Below are 14,650 nucleotides of genomic sequence, written 5' to 3'. Positions count from 1 at the left end.
CACTGACTCTGGCCCGCTTAAACCGAGCTCAGTGCACAATAAGCTGTCCTCGGCTACCAGTGGCCAAGCCGCGCCCTGTGTGCTAGTGTAACCCTTGGCACTCTTAGGCCGTTGGTTCACTGTCTACATGGCATAATACCATCCTTTCAAGCATACACGTTAGGGAACCCTTAGTCCCATTACAGATATACCACCAGGTGCAGTTTTCTTACCTTTAGTTTCTGCGTTCACTGATTACGAGCGATGCTCCTCGAGCATGATCTGTTCCCGAGCCCTAGCCTTAACACCTAGTCACAACCAAGGTATTGGATTCCATTAATATTCAAGTAAGGGTTTCTGGATACAATACTAGCTTCTGGGACATCGAATTCCACCAAGCACGATGGGGGAATCGATCCCGAGCACCCTAGGCTAGACTCCCGCGCCTAAAATCCCCAAATGTTCAAGAATGCACCTAAGGGCTGCTGCCCTTGAAGCCTAGCCGCGACCCGCCTCCAAAACAGAGCCCAAGGCCCCCAGCAAGCAGACATGCACCGCAGCGCTCTCCCTTGGCTGAGCCTCCCTGTCTCTCTAGCTTCGTAGGGCCGCAATGCTCTAGAACAGAGTCGCGGCCCTTCCCTTCGTGCCCAGAAAAACCACCATTTCTAGCATCCTAACCCCATCCAAAACCATTCCAAAGCACCCTAACTCAAAATCCATTAATCACAAAACTTTTATCATGACTCTAACAACACAATCCAGCAGAAATTCAGCCCAAAAACCTACTAAAACTCCATTTTGATTATCTAAAACCCAGCAACTCTAAACACCAAAACCAGTCATGCAAAACTAAAATTTTAACCTACGAATTACGAATTGAAGCTTACCTCTTTTGCTGAACCACCTTCTTGACGAATTCCTGAGCTTAAATCCAAGCTTCTCAGCTTAATTCAACCCTTAAACATCAAAACCATAAACTCCCTTGATACCCAGTCAAAACTCAAAATTCAAATGCTCAAAGACATGATTCAGCCCTTATCTTGGTTGACTTCCCGTAGCTGAGCTCTATATTTAACCTACAAGTTCCAGCCCAAATCACTAAATTCCCAGCTGATTTCCCTTGAATTTTCTGTGTTTTCCTTGAAAGAGAAGAGAGAAGGAAGAGAAGGGAAGAGAGAGGAAGAGCTGAGGTCAGTTTGTGTGTTTATTCCTCTATTTTTCATTAACTTAGTCTAATCCTAATCAGTTAAGTCAATCTCGAGGCTCGGGGTACCGGAAACGTCCCCGAGGGAAAAACAGTAATTTTCCCCAATATTCCCGCCTAAGCTTTCTATCCTCAAATATATCTCCATATACTTATTTCCATAACCCGATAGTCTAAATAACTACCCGATACCTAGAGTACCCCTGACTTATCCAAAGTCAAAGACTAAGCCCCGTTGTGACTTTTCCCGCTATCTAGCTCCCTAGGATCGCCTCAAATCGCTCACTGCAAATCTACCCACATAATAATGTGGTTCTCACAGATATAACATTTAACCACATTTACATTCAAATAATCATACAAGCATGCCTATCATATAATCATGCATTAAATCAATAAATTCACCCATAAGTCAATTATGCCCTCCCGGCACACTAATCAGGGCCCTTAAGCCATATTAGTGATTTTGGGTCGTTACATTGGTGTTCACAGTTGAAAAACCCATTCGACATAAAGAACTGGTCTTTAAAGTCGTTGGGGTGGTTGGGCAGCTCGATGACTGCGGGTGAGTTCAGGAACTGGGTCAGATAGTAGAACCCGTCACCTCGTCCCTGTTGATCCGGGCTGGCCTTGAGGCAGAAGAAATAGAGAATGTCCGCAGGGGTGGGGACCTCCCACTCATGCTTCAAGAAAAGATACTTCAACCTCGCCAACAGCCGATACGAGTTCGGGGGGAGCTGGAACGACGCCAACTGCACATAGTTGAGGAAGTTGGCAAAATACTGGTCGAGGGGAAGGAAGGCCCCTGCCTTTAGGTGCTCATCACTCCAGGCCGCAAAGTCATCCTGGAGTGGGGCATAGCTCCATTCCCCTTCGAGCGGGGGCCGAGAGATTAGGTCGCCAGTCCCGACCTCGATATTGTGGGACAACATGATCTTGTTGACCCTTCCTTGGGTCGTGATCTTGGAGGCTATCCTCTCCACCTCGAAGAAGGCATCAGGTCCGACTACAACCTCCTCCTCCACCACGGGGCTGAACTGGGGGATGGGAGATGCAGAGGCAACCTCTTTGCCCTTATTGGCTCGTTGGGACGATGAGCCAGCTACGTTCTTCTTGGGCACACTCTTCTTGGGTGCCATTAGCTCGCCTATCGAACAAGAATGATGGAACTCTTAGTGGGAGACCTAGAATTTTTATACAGGCAAGAAATAACAAAGAAATGCTGGGTATTCTAACACACGAGCTGATGCAATTTTAGGCCGCAGTGTAGTGCCACGCGCTACCTATGCTACACGCCTAGATTTCCCAACAAACCCCTGATATTTGGGGATCCGTATGTTAGACAGTCAGACCACTACTTTCCTCCAGGGGGGGCGGGGTTTGAATCAATACCACCCTAGAAGCGTACCCCCTAAGCAAACCAACATCGAACCCTAAAAAAAAAACCTTTCATCTTCTACAAGCCGAATGGGTATTTCCTAAAAATTACCTAGAAATCACCCAGAAATTACCTAGTTTATGAACATCACAATCCTAAACACATTTTAGGGCCTACTCTATAAACATAAATCAAAATCAATGTACTAGAAACGTTTAGAAGCAACCTAATGTTAACAATGATGAAGTACAGATTGGCATTGGCATGATAAAAAAAGAAAGAGAGAAACACGCGAAAACTAGTAAAATAGAAAACTTACAGTGTGTTCTTCGACGAAAGGAATGAGCAACGTAGAAGGAGAGTTCCTGGAAAGGTCCTTGGTGACTGGGTTTCCGAAGGTTTTGGTGGTAGATTTCTGGGATTTTATGAGAAAAGGAAGAAGGATTTTTGAAGTTCAGAAGAGAGAAAATAAGGAAAAGTTTCGAATGAAAGGTGATGAACACTGAAAATTGCCAGCCCTATTTATACGTAATAGGCATAAAAAACGTGGATCGTCCGATCAAGTTGATGCGAGATGCGAGGGTCATGTTTCGAAAGATTAAACGACGACAAAAAGGTGGCCAGCCCATTTAATGCAATCCTCAAAACTCGAACAGACGCCAATCACGGCGTTCCACGTGTCCCATACTCAAGTGTTGCCAAACCTGGAAAATCGCGGCAGAAGTTTAAAAGTCTCCACCGTGTCAGTCAGAGTGACGTCATAAGACACGGGTAGGGACTTGGGGGGAAATGTGCATCCTGGTATTCAGCCCAGGTCTTTCAGGCAGCTCAAATACAGTTGACTGGCTAAGAACAGTCTAAAGGATCTACCAGTTATTTCCTCTGCGGAGGCAGTGCGACTCCCCATGTAATAACACGGGCTGAGGAATACGAAGCATTAGGACACGAGCTGGAGATGCATATGGAGCACAACTTCCTTGATGCGAGCTGAAGTTATGTTCAGGTTGGGGTACGTTACAGATCTGCTATTTCCAGGAACCTTTATAAACCAGGATACGTTATATATAAACGTGCGTGATCATACATCACATATCCGATTATCCCTGAATTCTCGGACACGCAATATAAACGTGCATGATCAGACATCACATGTTCGATTATGCCAGACGACCCATGATCATTTTTACTTAATGATTAGACCATACCTTAATGTAAATTATAATATCAATCATTTGTGTAAGACAGGTGACAGGAAGGATTTGTATTCATGTGCCCGGCTCCTATCCTGGGATGGTTCTTCTATAAAGACCAAGACCTTGGATAGGGAAGGGGTTGGGTTTTTTTTCTTCTCAGTAATGCAATACTCTGCAAAAATATAGAGAGATATACAGTAATAACATTGACTCGTGGACTAGGGGGATTTTAGACTCCGAACCACGTAAAAAAGAAACGAGTGTTCTTGATATTTCATTTCTAACATCCTTAAGTGTTATTATCCTGATTACGGTTTATCCTTAAGCACTAATTTATTCTAGCTAATTTCGTAATACACTATTGGCGAATAACCGTGTTAACACAATTATAACGATGCATGACATGTTAATTAATTGGATGAGTATAACATACAATCTATATGGCATGTTACTAATTTATACATGACACATTTATTACCAAAATAAATGAATAGCTAAAAAAAATAATTAATCAATAAATTTCATGAAATCAACCAATTAAGTAATTAATCACAATCAATTTTTATTCAATCAATCTTCAAAATATTAATCAAATTAAAATTAATTCAATTGTTCCCATTTGAAAAAAAAAATATATCTTTATTCTCTTTTTAGAAAATGAATACCAAAAAGATATTTACTTGCTAAAATATATACCATTTATTAAAGAATTAAAGATACAAATCCAAAATATATGATTTTTTTTAATTGTCTCATATATAAAACAACATGTTACCAAATATAATATATATATATATATACTAGTTATCCAAACAAATATAAACGCCGAATCTACACATTCCTTTTTTTTTTTATTTAATACGTTATATATATATATATATTCATAGGCAAAATAAAAATACTCAAATTTTTTTTTAGTGCAATTTTCAAACTTTGATTTCATGTACGTGGTTTATGAGTTTTATATAACAAAATAAAACACACATAAACATACAAAAATCATGAACAATATTCTTTTAGCATCACACATACATAAAACTTAAACATGCAAATAATTATGCTATCATCCAATTAACCTATCTAACTTGTCAAAAAATCACATACATGTATATAAACATATAAACTAGCAACCATTAACTTTGAAACCAGTTGTAGGATCTCATTTATATAAGTTTATATGTATGCTCCTTATTGCACAAAAATAACATACAATAAAAAACATAAATACACGCATAGAAGTGATTTTCATACAGAGATTCGTAAATATAATAATGAGACCATTAGAGTACTTACGGGATGCGTAGCAGAACAATGACTACACCCTTTAGATTCCCTAACCTTGTGTCCTTGTTGAATGCTAGGTATTGCAAGGAATCCAAATTGCTTTGAAACAAGACCACAGTCTTTCAAGTCTTTCTTTAAAACAACCTAGTGTTTGTGTGGGCAAGTTTCAACACATGAGAAGAGAATTCCTAGAGAGAAACTAACAGAGAGTGGAAGACTAGGTATAGAATATTAGTAGTGAATTTTTACCTTGTCAAATTCATCTGACCTAATGCATTCTATAACACTAGTATATATAAGCAATTAGCTAGGACATAAAATAGGTTTTAGTTACCCATTTTATTTTAATTATTTAATAATTATAACTAATTAAATACTTGTCAAAATTAACCAACTATAATTTTGACCATTATTTAATTCATTTTATCAATATTAATACCAATTTATCAATATTAACAAAATTATCCCAATTGACTGTAATACTCTCTTTTTGAGACTTTGCAATAAAAACCTCAAATTTTCTTCTATTTCTTTTCTCACAAAATATCAATAAATAATTTAACATTATTTATTTTCATTGACATAGTCAATATGATATTTTTTATAATTAATTATTCAAGATTACTAGATTCATTTTGATAAAAGATGACATGAGGATCATGGATTCATGAACTCAAGCTCCAATGAGTTACAGTGAACTTATTTATATCAAATAATATCACTACCTTATCAAATCATCGTGACTCTACTATAGACTCAGAATTGAACTCTTGAATTCATAGAACGTTTTACACCAAATGTAAATACGTTATCCATTGCTATAACTATAACCATCATTCAATCCTCTATAGATAATCTACTAATGAGATGGGTGAAAATTAACGTTTTACCCCTCATTAGTATTTTATCCTTAACTCCCACAAAGTTCCTTGTAAATGATATTTCTGTAAATTTAATTATAGACTTGAGTACTCTATCATTTAACACTTGAATCAAGCTATAAAGAAATCATCATTTCAGTTCTTAAACAGAAGCTATATATTTTATATCTATGATAAATACTCCCACTCAATTATACTACTAGATCAACAATATATAAGTATGAGCTAGTCCGTAGGGTAAGCTGGTAACGAACAAATCAAAAGACTTAAATAATACAATTAGCAAAATATTAATCACTCAGAATTAAGATTGAATTGACTTATAGTCAACATTGTGATATGATTATATTAGATAATAACGATACTTATTTATCTTATCAATAATTAATATTGGTCCAGTCCATTATAACAAAATACATCCGATCTTATCTACTTGGTCAATGTTCTAGATATAACATTACACCAGATGTGTAAGTAGATCTTATCGTAGATTAACCAATCAGTAAAAATCTAATGTACAAATTTAATCTTAGGATAAAATTCTTTTGAATATATAATTATAATTATAATCTACTGTGACCGAGTAATTATAATTGTAACTATACGAGATTTATAAACATTTATATTAATAATAATTAATTATATAATAAAACATATAAACATGCAATTTGATTGAAAACACTTTATTGATAACGAGTGAATTATATAAAAAATGTGATTTTACAAGGAAATAAAACCCAACCAGGCAAATTAAAAAATGGGAAGAAAATGACGCTCAAACTCAACAAGACATATATGGCAGGATAGAATGGAAATTTATGAGAAGAATGATGAGTGCCTTGGCTATGACTCCCGGTGGATTGAGAAAATAATGAATTGCATCACTTCAGTTTCCTTCTCGGTCTTAATCAATGGGGACCCTAGAGGCAAAATCGCTCCTCAACGGGGACTGAGACAAGGTGACCCCGTCTCTCCATATTTATTTCTTTTATGTGCGGAAGGGTTATCTTGTCTTATCCACGAAGCCGAGAGACTAGGAATCATTAATGAGATCATATTTGGCAAAAATAACTTGAGGATTTCTCACTTATTTTTTGCAGATGATAGCTTCATATTCCTTAACGCCAACAAGAGTGAAAGAGAGAAACTAGCTTCAGTGTTGCATGAATATTCTAAACTATCGGGGCAGAGTATGAATCTTGATAAATCAGAGCTTTGTGTAGGGAAAAATACTTCTCAAGAAAGGGGCAGAGAACTGGTGGAGGCAATTGGGGTGAAACTTGTCGATTGTCATACTAGATACTTGGGGATGCCTGCCTTTGTAGGGAAGAGAAAGAAAGAAGATTTTGCTGCCATTAAACATAAGGTGTGGACCAAGCTCAAAGGTTGAAAAGAAAGTTATTTTCACAGGCAGGTAAGGAGATTCTTATTAAAGCTGTCGTCCAAGCAATCCCCTGCTATGTTATGAGTTGCTTTGAAATTCCAAAAAGTCTGATCAATTAACCGCATTCAATGGCAGCTCGCTTCTAGTGGGGCTCCTCTCAGAATAAAAAAAAGATTCATTGGTGCTGCTGGGAGAAGCTTTGCAGACCTAAGGCCAAGGGTGGATTGGGGTTTAAGAATCGTGAAGACTTTAACAATGTCTTACTGGCAAAACAAAGCTGGAAAGTAATACGAAACCCTGAGTCTTGCTTGCTAGAGTACTCAAAGAGTGTTACTTTGTGAATAACAACATCTTAGAGGCAAGAGCCAGCTCCCACAGTTCATATTTGTGGCGGAGTTTACTGCGGGGAAGAGATGTAATCATACAAGGAGCAAGATGGCGAATCAAAAGTGGGCAGAAAGTTAGGATCAATGCAGATAAATGGCTCCCTAGAGAGACTAGTTTCTCGCTAAGAACAAAGGCAAATGTACCTGAAGGATCCTGTGTGAACCTGCTGAAGCATGAAGATGGATCTTGGAACAGAAATATGGTGGAGAGTCTCTGCCATCCCGACGATGTAGCGTGGGTGCTGGGTCTAGCCCCATCAAAGAAGGCTGGGGAGGATGATCTCACTTGGCATTACACCTAAAATGGAGAGTTCAATGTTAGTAGTGGGTACAAAGTTATTACTGCACAGAAAGATGATGCTGAACCATCTACCAAATCGGGGGAAGAAAGTTGGTGGAGAAAACTTTGGAGGTGGGATGTCCCTCCAAAAGTTAAAATTTTTTGGTGGAGACTTACCAACAACTGGCTGCCAGTAGGTGTGAACTTAGCAAAGAGAGGCATGAAAATTGACTCGTTATGTTGCTGGTGCAAGCGGGAAAATGAACAATTATACATGCTCTTTGAGGATGTAAAGGGGTAAAGAAGATCTGGAAGACTCTTAATCTGAGCGACTGTTTTGACGATCGTTGCGGGGAGTTGATGTCCTTCATTATGGATATCCAGAAAAGATGCTCAGTTGAGAATTTTTCAAAGGTGATTGTAGTGTCTTGGGCTGTTTGGAATAGAAGAAATAAGAAGTTGATGGGAGCTTTGATCCCAAGAGATGAAGACTTGATTGAGTGGGCGTTTTCCTTGTTTCCCTGTACTCAATTCAATTATAGAGGACTTCACAATGCTCGTCAGCAAGGGAAATGGAGACCACCAGCAGAGGGTTCAGTACTTATCAACTGTGATGCCTCATTAAGTAAGGGAATTAATGGTTGTGGTGTTGGGATCGTGGCCAGAATTGAGGCCGGAAAGGTGGTCTACTCAGAAGCAGCCTATTTTCTTGGGTATTTCTCTATGACTATGGCAGAGTGCCTTGCCATTAAGCTTGGTATGCAGGCGACGGAGAAGCTCCAGCTTACTTAGTACAACATTACTTGTGATTGTGCAGTGGCTATTGCTGCTCTGAACAACAAAAGGAGCATGATGAATTGGGTACTTGTCATTGATGATATTAAGGAATCAGTTGCTCACAAAAATTGCATAGAGTTTTTCCATTCTTTTAGGGAAGCTAATCGAGCAACCCATGCTATCTCTAAATTTGCGTTTCACGACTTGTTGTTGTCTTGCTCTTAGTTTGGGGCTGTCCCCAATTGTGCTTCTGCAATTATCACTGCAGAATTGCCTAACCTATTATAATTTGGCTTTGTTTAATGAAGTTTGGGTTATTAAAAAAAAAGAACAAAACGTAAGATATATAATATGTTTTAAATATTATTTTTATATAACTATTAATTTATAATTATTATAAATTAATAATTAATTCATAATTTTCACGTTATATGAATAGCACAAATAAATTAACTAAAATAAAACCCATTTTAAAAAATGAATATCAAAACATTTGAATTTACATTTTTTTCCCAAATGTCCTATCAAGTTATTCTTTAAATTTATTTAGTGAAAAGTTAAAGTTGCTATCCACATATAAGTACCCTAAAACTGAATGAAATAAAAATATTATCAATCTTAAAACAGATAAATAAATATTAAATTAAGCTTGAATGACAGTAAATAATACATACAGCTAATAATGCTACCAGCGCAGTAATCTGCTATCTATTATTTATTGAATTTCCTTATAAGAAATAAAACTGTCATCACTAATATATAAAACATATTAACTGAATCAAATTATTTTATCTTGAATATACATGTGATAAATTAAGTCTTTTATGGTTTTTTAGTAATTTACTAACTTGCAAGTATTTTTATAATCCACTTCTAAAGTGGCCTTGGGCTTTTGTTCCAAAATTTCAATAGCATTACTTTGGTGCTCCGCTCAATCTAACTCATTTTTTTTTTCAAAAAAAAAAAACCAACTTCATCATTTTTTTAAGAAATTAGTATTCATTTAATTAAGTGTAAGAAATTTTTGTGACTTATTTCTTTAATCTTCATATTGTATAATCTAGAGAAATAGATGGACAAAAAATATAAAAATTTTAATGTCTACTATATTGAAGAAATGAGAACATTGTTGGATCATCCTTTTAGATTATCAATTTGCTTAAAGTATTTTTTTTTCGCATAGTACAATAACAAGCTTTAGTATTAAATCATGTTATACATTTTAATGATTTCTTAACTTCTAACATATGTTATGGAGTCCATTTATTTAAAAAATAATACTATATAAAATATCATTTTTTATAATCTAATTTTTTTTATATGACAATATACATTGTAGTTATAACAGACATTCTACTAATTTTCGATAAGTTCCGAATAAATTATGGTGTTGAAATTAATGTTCAAATAGTCGGTTGCATTCGTGCCTAATTTATTTTATACGAGTGTAAAATAGACTTTTTAGACCCTGATTTTGACATTGTAAATTATTTAGAATATTCTAAAAATTAGTGGGATACATGCTATAACTATCATGTACGCCGTCATATAAAAATATTTGTTATAATTTCTCCCAGTAGTGACAATTATTAAACGCTTATACCATTAGGAGCAAAAGTGACACCCTCCTATCTAAGAAGCTTCATAAATATCTTTTGTCAAAATAAAAGTGTTTCTTAAAACAAAAAGTCAAAAACATTAAAAAAATGACATTAATTGAGAATACAAAATTAATGAACTTAAATAATTGAAAACTAATTTCAAAGTATCTTTTTTTTTTAAAGGAGATGAGAATATGAAAGAAAAAGTACGGAAACTTCACATTGCTCTGTTGCTAACATAACACATCCGATGGTGTTTTTCTAATTTTTAAATTTCCTATTGAACCGTTGTTGTTAGGATTTGAATTCTAATCATTTCTTTAAGAGTAATGATTAGGATTCTCTCAATTTATACACTATCATAATTAATCTTATTCATACAATTAAAGATGAAGTGGTCTTTACTTAAAAGCATCCATAGTTAAAATCAAATACACATCCTTGTGTAAATTAAAAGTGTATGGAGTATTACCCTTTCTTTAATCCTTTATATATAACTATTTAAAACCTTCGTCTGAGTTGTTTAAATAATTTATCATCTCATTAGATTACCTTTATCTTATCGGAAGTTTAGATTACAACTGAATGCATGGTCTTACGTCACCATCCCTTTTTTTTTTGAGAGAAAATGCCTCAAGTTAGGGCTTAGCAATATAATAAACCTTAGGATTCAAAGCAGAACCTGGAAGTATCCGAATAACTGTCCAACAAGAACAACAAGCAAACATAACTAAAACAGAACAACAAGGAAACATAACTAAAACAATGTGGAAACCCACTAACTAAGTCAAACAGAAATTTAAAAGGTAACAACAAGATAAACTAAGCAAGCTAAACCGACTAGGAGATAAACAAGCCCTGTGATTAACTGTCGCCACCAGTAGGGCGCCCGATGGCAGCTGGGCCTCTTTGTAGTCAGTTAGTAGCTCCATGTTGATTTGATCCAGTGGAATGTTGTTCTGCCTTTGGTTTATTCTTGCTCATCTAGCAATATTGTGTGCAGTATAGTTGCATTCTCTTGGTATTTTCTGAATGTCCCATAATTCCAGTGCTGAAAGTTGCCTCTTTGAACCAGTTGAAAGGTTCTTGCAGCTCCACCTTTATTGTTGATACCTCCTGAGTAGTCAGTGCATCAATTGCCGGTATAGAATCACTCTGGAACACTACATTTTTGAAGTCAACTTCTTTGGCTACTTGGGGTGCTTTAGCCAATGCCACCGTCTCCGCCAACGTAGGGTCCAAGTGTTGAATTATTGTGGTTGCTATTTTGATGACTTTGGCATGGTGAACCCTGAAGATTGTTGCCCCTGCAAAAGAAAACTTTCCAATAGAGACAACCGTAGTACACATTATCCACCCTTAAGGAGGTGGTAACCATTCATTACCCTTAAATGGTTTGTTTAAGTCTCCCTGGTTCAACTCTGATAACCTATGATTCATTTTTGCAATAAGTTGTATAATATTAACTTTTTTTCCCTCCATGAACAACTGTATTTTGTTTTCTCCAGATTAGTTTGATAACTCTTGAATAAAGAGTTATTTCATGTGCTTTTAAACTTATAAATGTGGAAAAATCGATGATGATGTTAGTTTATATTTAGTTTTTGTAACTAACTTTTGTGTTTTTATGATCTTAGTTAAGTTTAGTTGTTTTTGTAGTTTTTAATAGCTAATGGGTTGAAAACAATAGTTTTCATAAATATATATTTGTACAAAGAATGAAACTAAAATTGTGAAACTATCTAAGCTTAATTTTGATTGTTGAAATAGCAGGTTTACAGTAGCAAAGCAGATTTTGCTGAAGCATTTTGATCAGGCTTCTTTTGGACATTTATGCGTGCTTGGAAATTCAGAGGGTGAGCTGGATTAGTGGCTGAGGTGGCAAGTACAAAAAACATGAGTCAATATTGGAAGCAAATGTCAAAGAAAATAAGGAAAGAAACCCACATGAACCAAAAGGAGGGGCAATTTTGTACTTAGATGGCTAAATTGGGAAACCTAGAGGTACATAGAGAAAGGAGCCGCACAAAGTGGAGGGGTTTGCCATTTTTTGGGAAAGAAAAGCAAGAGATAGATGAAGAAAACCCGAAAACAAGGAGGAAGAAGAGGATAACGCATAAAAAAGATTCATCATCAATTTGATTTGTTCTTTCTCTTGTTTCTAAACTTCATCTTATATTTTCTATTTGAATTTCTACTCTGAATACTTATGGACAATATTAAATTTTGATTAATTCTCTTTAAATCAGCCATGAACTAATTTTTGTGTAGCCTGAATTGTTGATGAACCCTATGTCATAGTGTAGTTGTACGTCCTGGTTTTCCCACGGGCTGATTAGCAAGCCGAGCTGCTGACTAATCGTAGTTATCTCATGAACTCCCCCGAAACTGGAGCTTCTGTCATTAGCTCGAGGAAGCCCAAAGAGCTCGCCTCCATTGTCCGAGACTGGTGCAGGCCCTCTGAAGGCCGAAGGTCGAGTCCAGCATGCAGCTCGCGGTACGAGCTGCATGTGGAGCTATGACCCCTTGAGAAGTAAACACACGCAAGGTAATCGTGCATATATCAGGCATCACGTGTCTGATATCCCCCTGACTTCTCGGACACGCAGCAGGAACGTGCGTGTTCATACACCCACGGTGGGGTTGGGCCGTGCGGCCCATTACTTCCTTACCTATTGATTTGACCATACTTATGTGTCAGGTTTAGGAATTAATCATGAATGTCACAGAATTGATACGATAAGTAAGAAGGTCACGGGATGACCTCCCTACCAACTTCCAGGTGCCTTCTCCTATAAATATGGAGACCCTGGGAGTTGATAGGGGTTGGAAAGATAATCCCTTGTAAGAAATACTTTGCAACCAAATACTGAGTATAGATCAATAATATTGACTAGTGGAGTAGAAGGATTTTAACATTCGAACCACTTAAAAACCGTGTCTTGAGTCACCCCTTTCGTCCCCTAAGATCATACATCTATTTCGGTTCACATTTAGCACTAATCCTTTTCTCTCATTCTCTTAATTACCTATTGGCGAAGAACCGCGTCAACAGTTTAGTGCTTTCATTGAGAGCAAGTTCGATTAGTGCTGCTGCAAACATCCAACTATGGTGACTACACGGTCCAGGCATGGCAACGAGACAGAACAACATGATGGGCAGGAGGCTCATCATACTACCATCCCTGATGAACAAATTCCTGAAGTCCAGCAGCGGCCAGGAAAACAGCCGGCGGGCCAAGATGATACCGGTAGTTCGGCGCCTCGGCCACCTAATCCGAACCCATGTTATTATACTGCGGTGGAGATGGAGAACGCTCAACTGAGGAGCAAGTTAGCAACGGCCAGCCAGCAAATCAAGGATATCCTGGCCCGACTACCCCCTCTCACAACCGACGTTAACGTTGGAGAGAGGCAAGGTGAGGCTCCTAAGTCTCGCCGGGGTAACCGGTCCAGGTATAGCCGGTCGGATAGACTTCCAGCAGCCAACTCCACCCCTTCATCACACCATCGAGATGCAGACTTCGGGGAAGTGCCTAGGACTAGACAACAACAATACAGCCGTTCGGTTAGGACGTCAACTCCTAGCTCTCAGCCATCCTCGAGGACGCCCAGGGGAGCTCGAGGAAATTCCCGAAGAAGATCCGGGGACGGCTCGCGACGACAGCCCGTCCCCGAGGACCGTCCTGTGCCTCGTCCAGATCGCCCGGCGCAGGACCAGCAGACTGGCAGGGCCGAAAGGCCCCCACCAAACTTGATTCGTCCAGACGGAACTAGGATCGCCTCTCCAGTCAGGCATCCTCCATCTCCGATCAGATATCCGTCTCCTCCTCGGCTCGTCTGGGACGTCCCAGCCTACGGGAGTAGTAGGAGAAACCCACCGTCTGCTGGACCTTCCCGGCGTAGCAGGGCGCCGGAGGGAAACTCAGATCGTCACCACCAAAGGCGGACTCCAAGCCTATCCAGCAGGAGCCACTGGACCGGCAGTCGCCGAAGTGATCTCTCTGGGGGAGACCTGCGTCAGCGGTTAAGTTCGGCGCAAAGTCACCAGAGAACCCAGGAAGGCGACCTTCGAGATTGCCTCAACTCCCATAGAGAGGACCGAGCTGGAAGTGGTGGCCAGGCTCGTTCAGGGGGGGCCCTGTCCGAAATACGCAACGGAGGGAATGTCCCAAATAACCTATCTCAAGATAGGAGGGGCAATAACCCACCAAATGTGTATAATGGATCCGGAGCTGTTGAACAGCCTCGGAATAACCAAGGACATCAGGACCAAACCCTCGATCGCCTGACCCAGATGGAG

At 38.3% G+C, this 14,650-nt stretch overlaps 1 protein-coding gene across 1 annotated transcript; it reads left to right on the top strand.

Annotated features, from left to right (window-relative positions):
• The first annotated feature begins 6,652 nt into the window (after window positions 1-6,652).
• LOC133830670 (uncharacterized) lies at window positions 6,653-7,836 on the top strand. The gene is made up of 2 exons (XM_062260693.1): window positions 6,653-6,878; window positions 7,020-7,836. Exons 1-2 carry the CDS (start codon window positions 6,728-6,730, stop codon window positions 7,307-7,309), a joined length of 441 nt encoding a protein of 146 aa, XP_062116677.1. The 5' UTR covers window positions 6,653-6,727; the 3' UTR covers window positions 7,310-7,836.
• The last annotated feature ends 6,814 nt before the right edge of the window (window positions 7,837-14,650 follow it).

This window comes from Humulus lupulus, chromosome 4 (assembly GCF_963169125.1).
Source record: "Humulus lupulus chromosome 4, drHumLupu1.1, whole genome shotgun sequence".
Taxonomy (NCBI): domain Eukaryota; kingdom Viridiplantae; phylum Streptophyta; class Magnoliopsida; order Rosales; family Cannabaceae; genus Humulus; species Humulus lupulus.
This window is presented reverse-complemented; position numbering and strand designations above follow the sequence as displayed.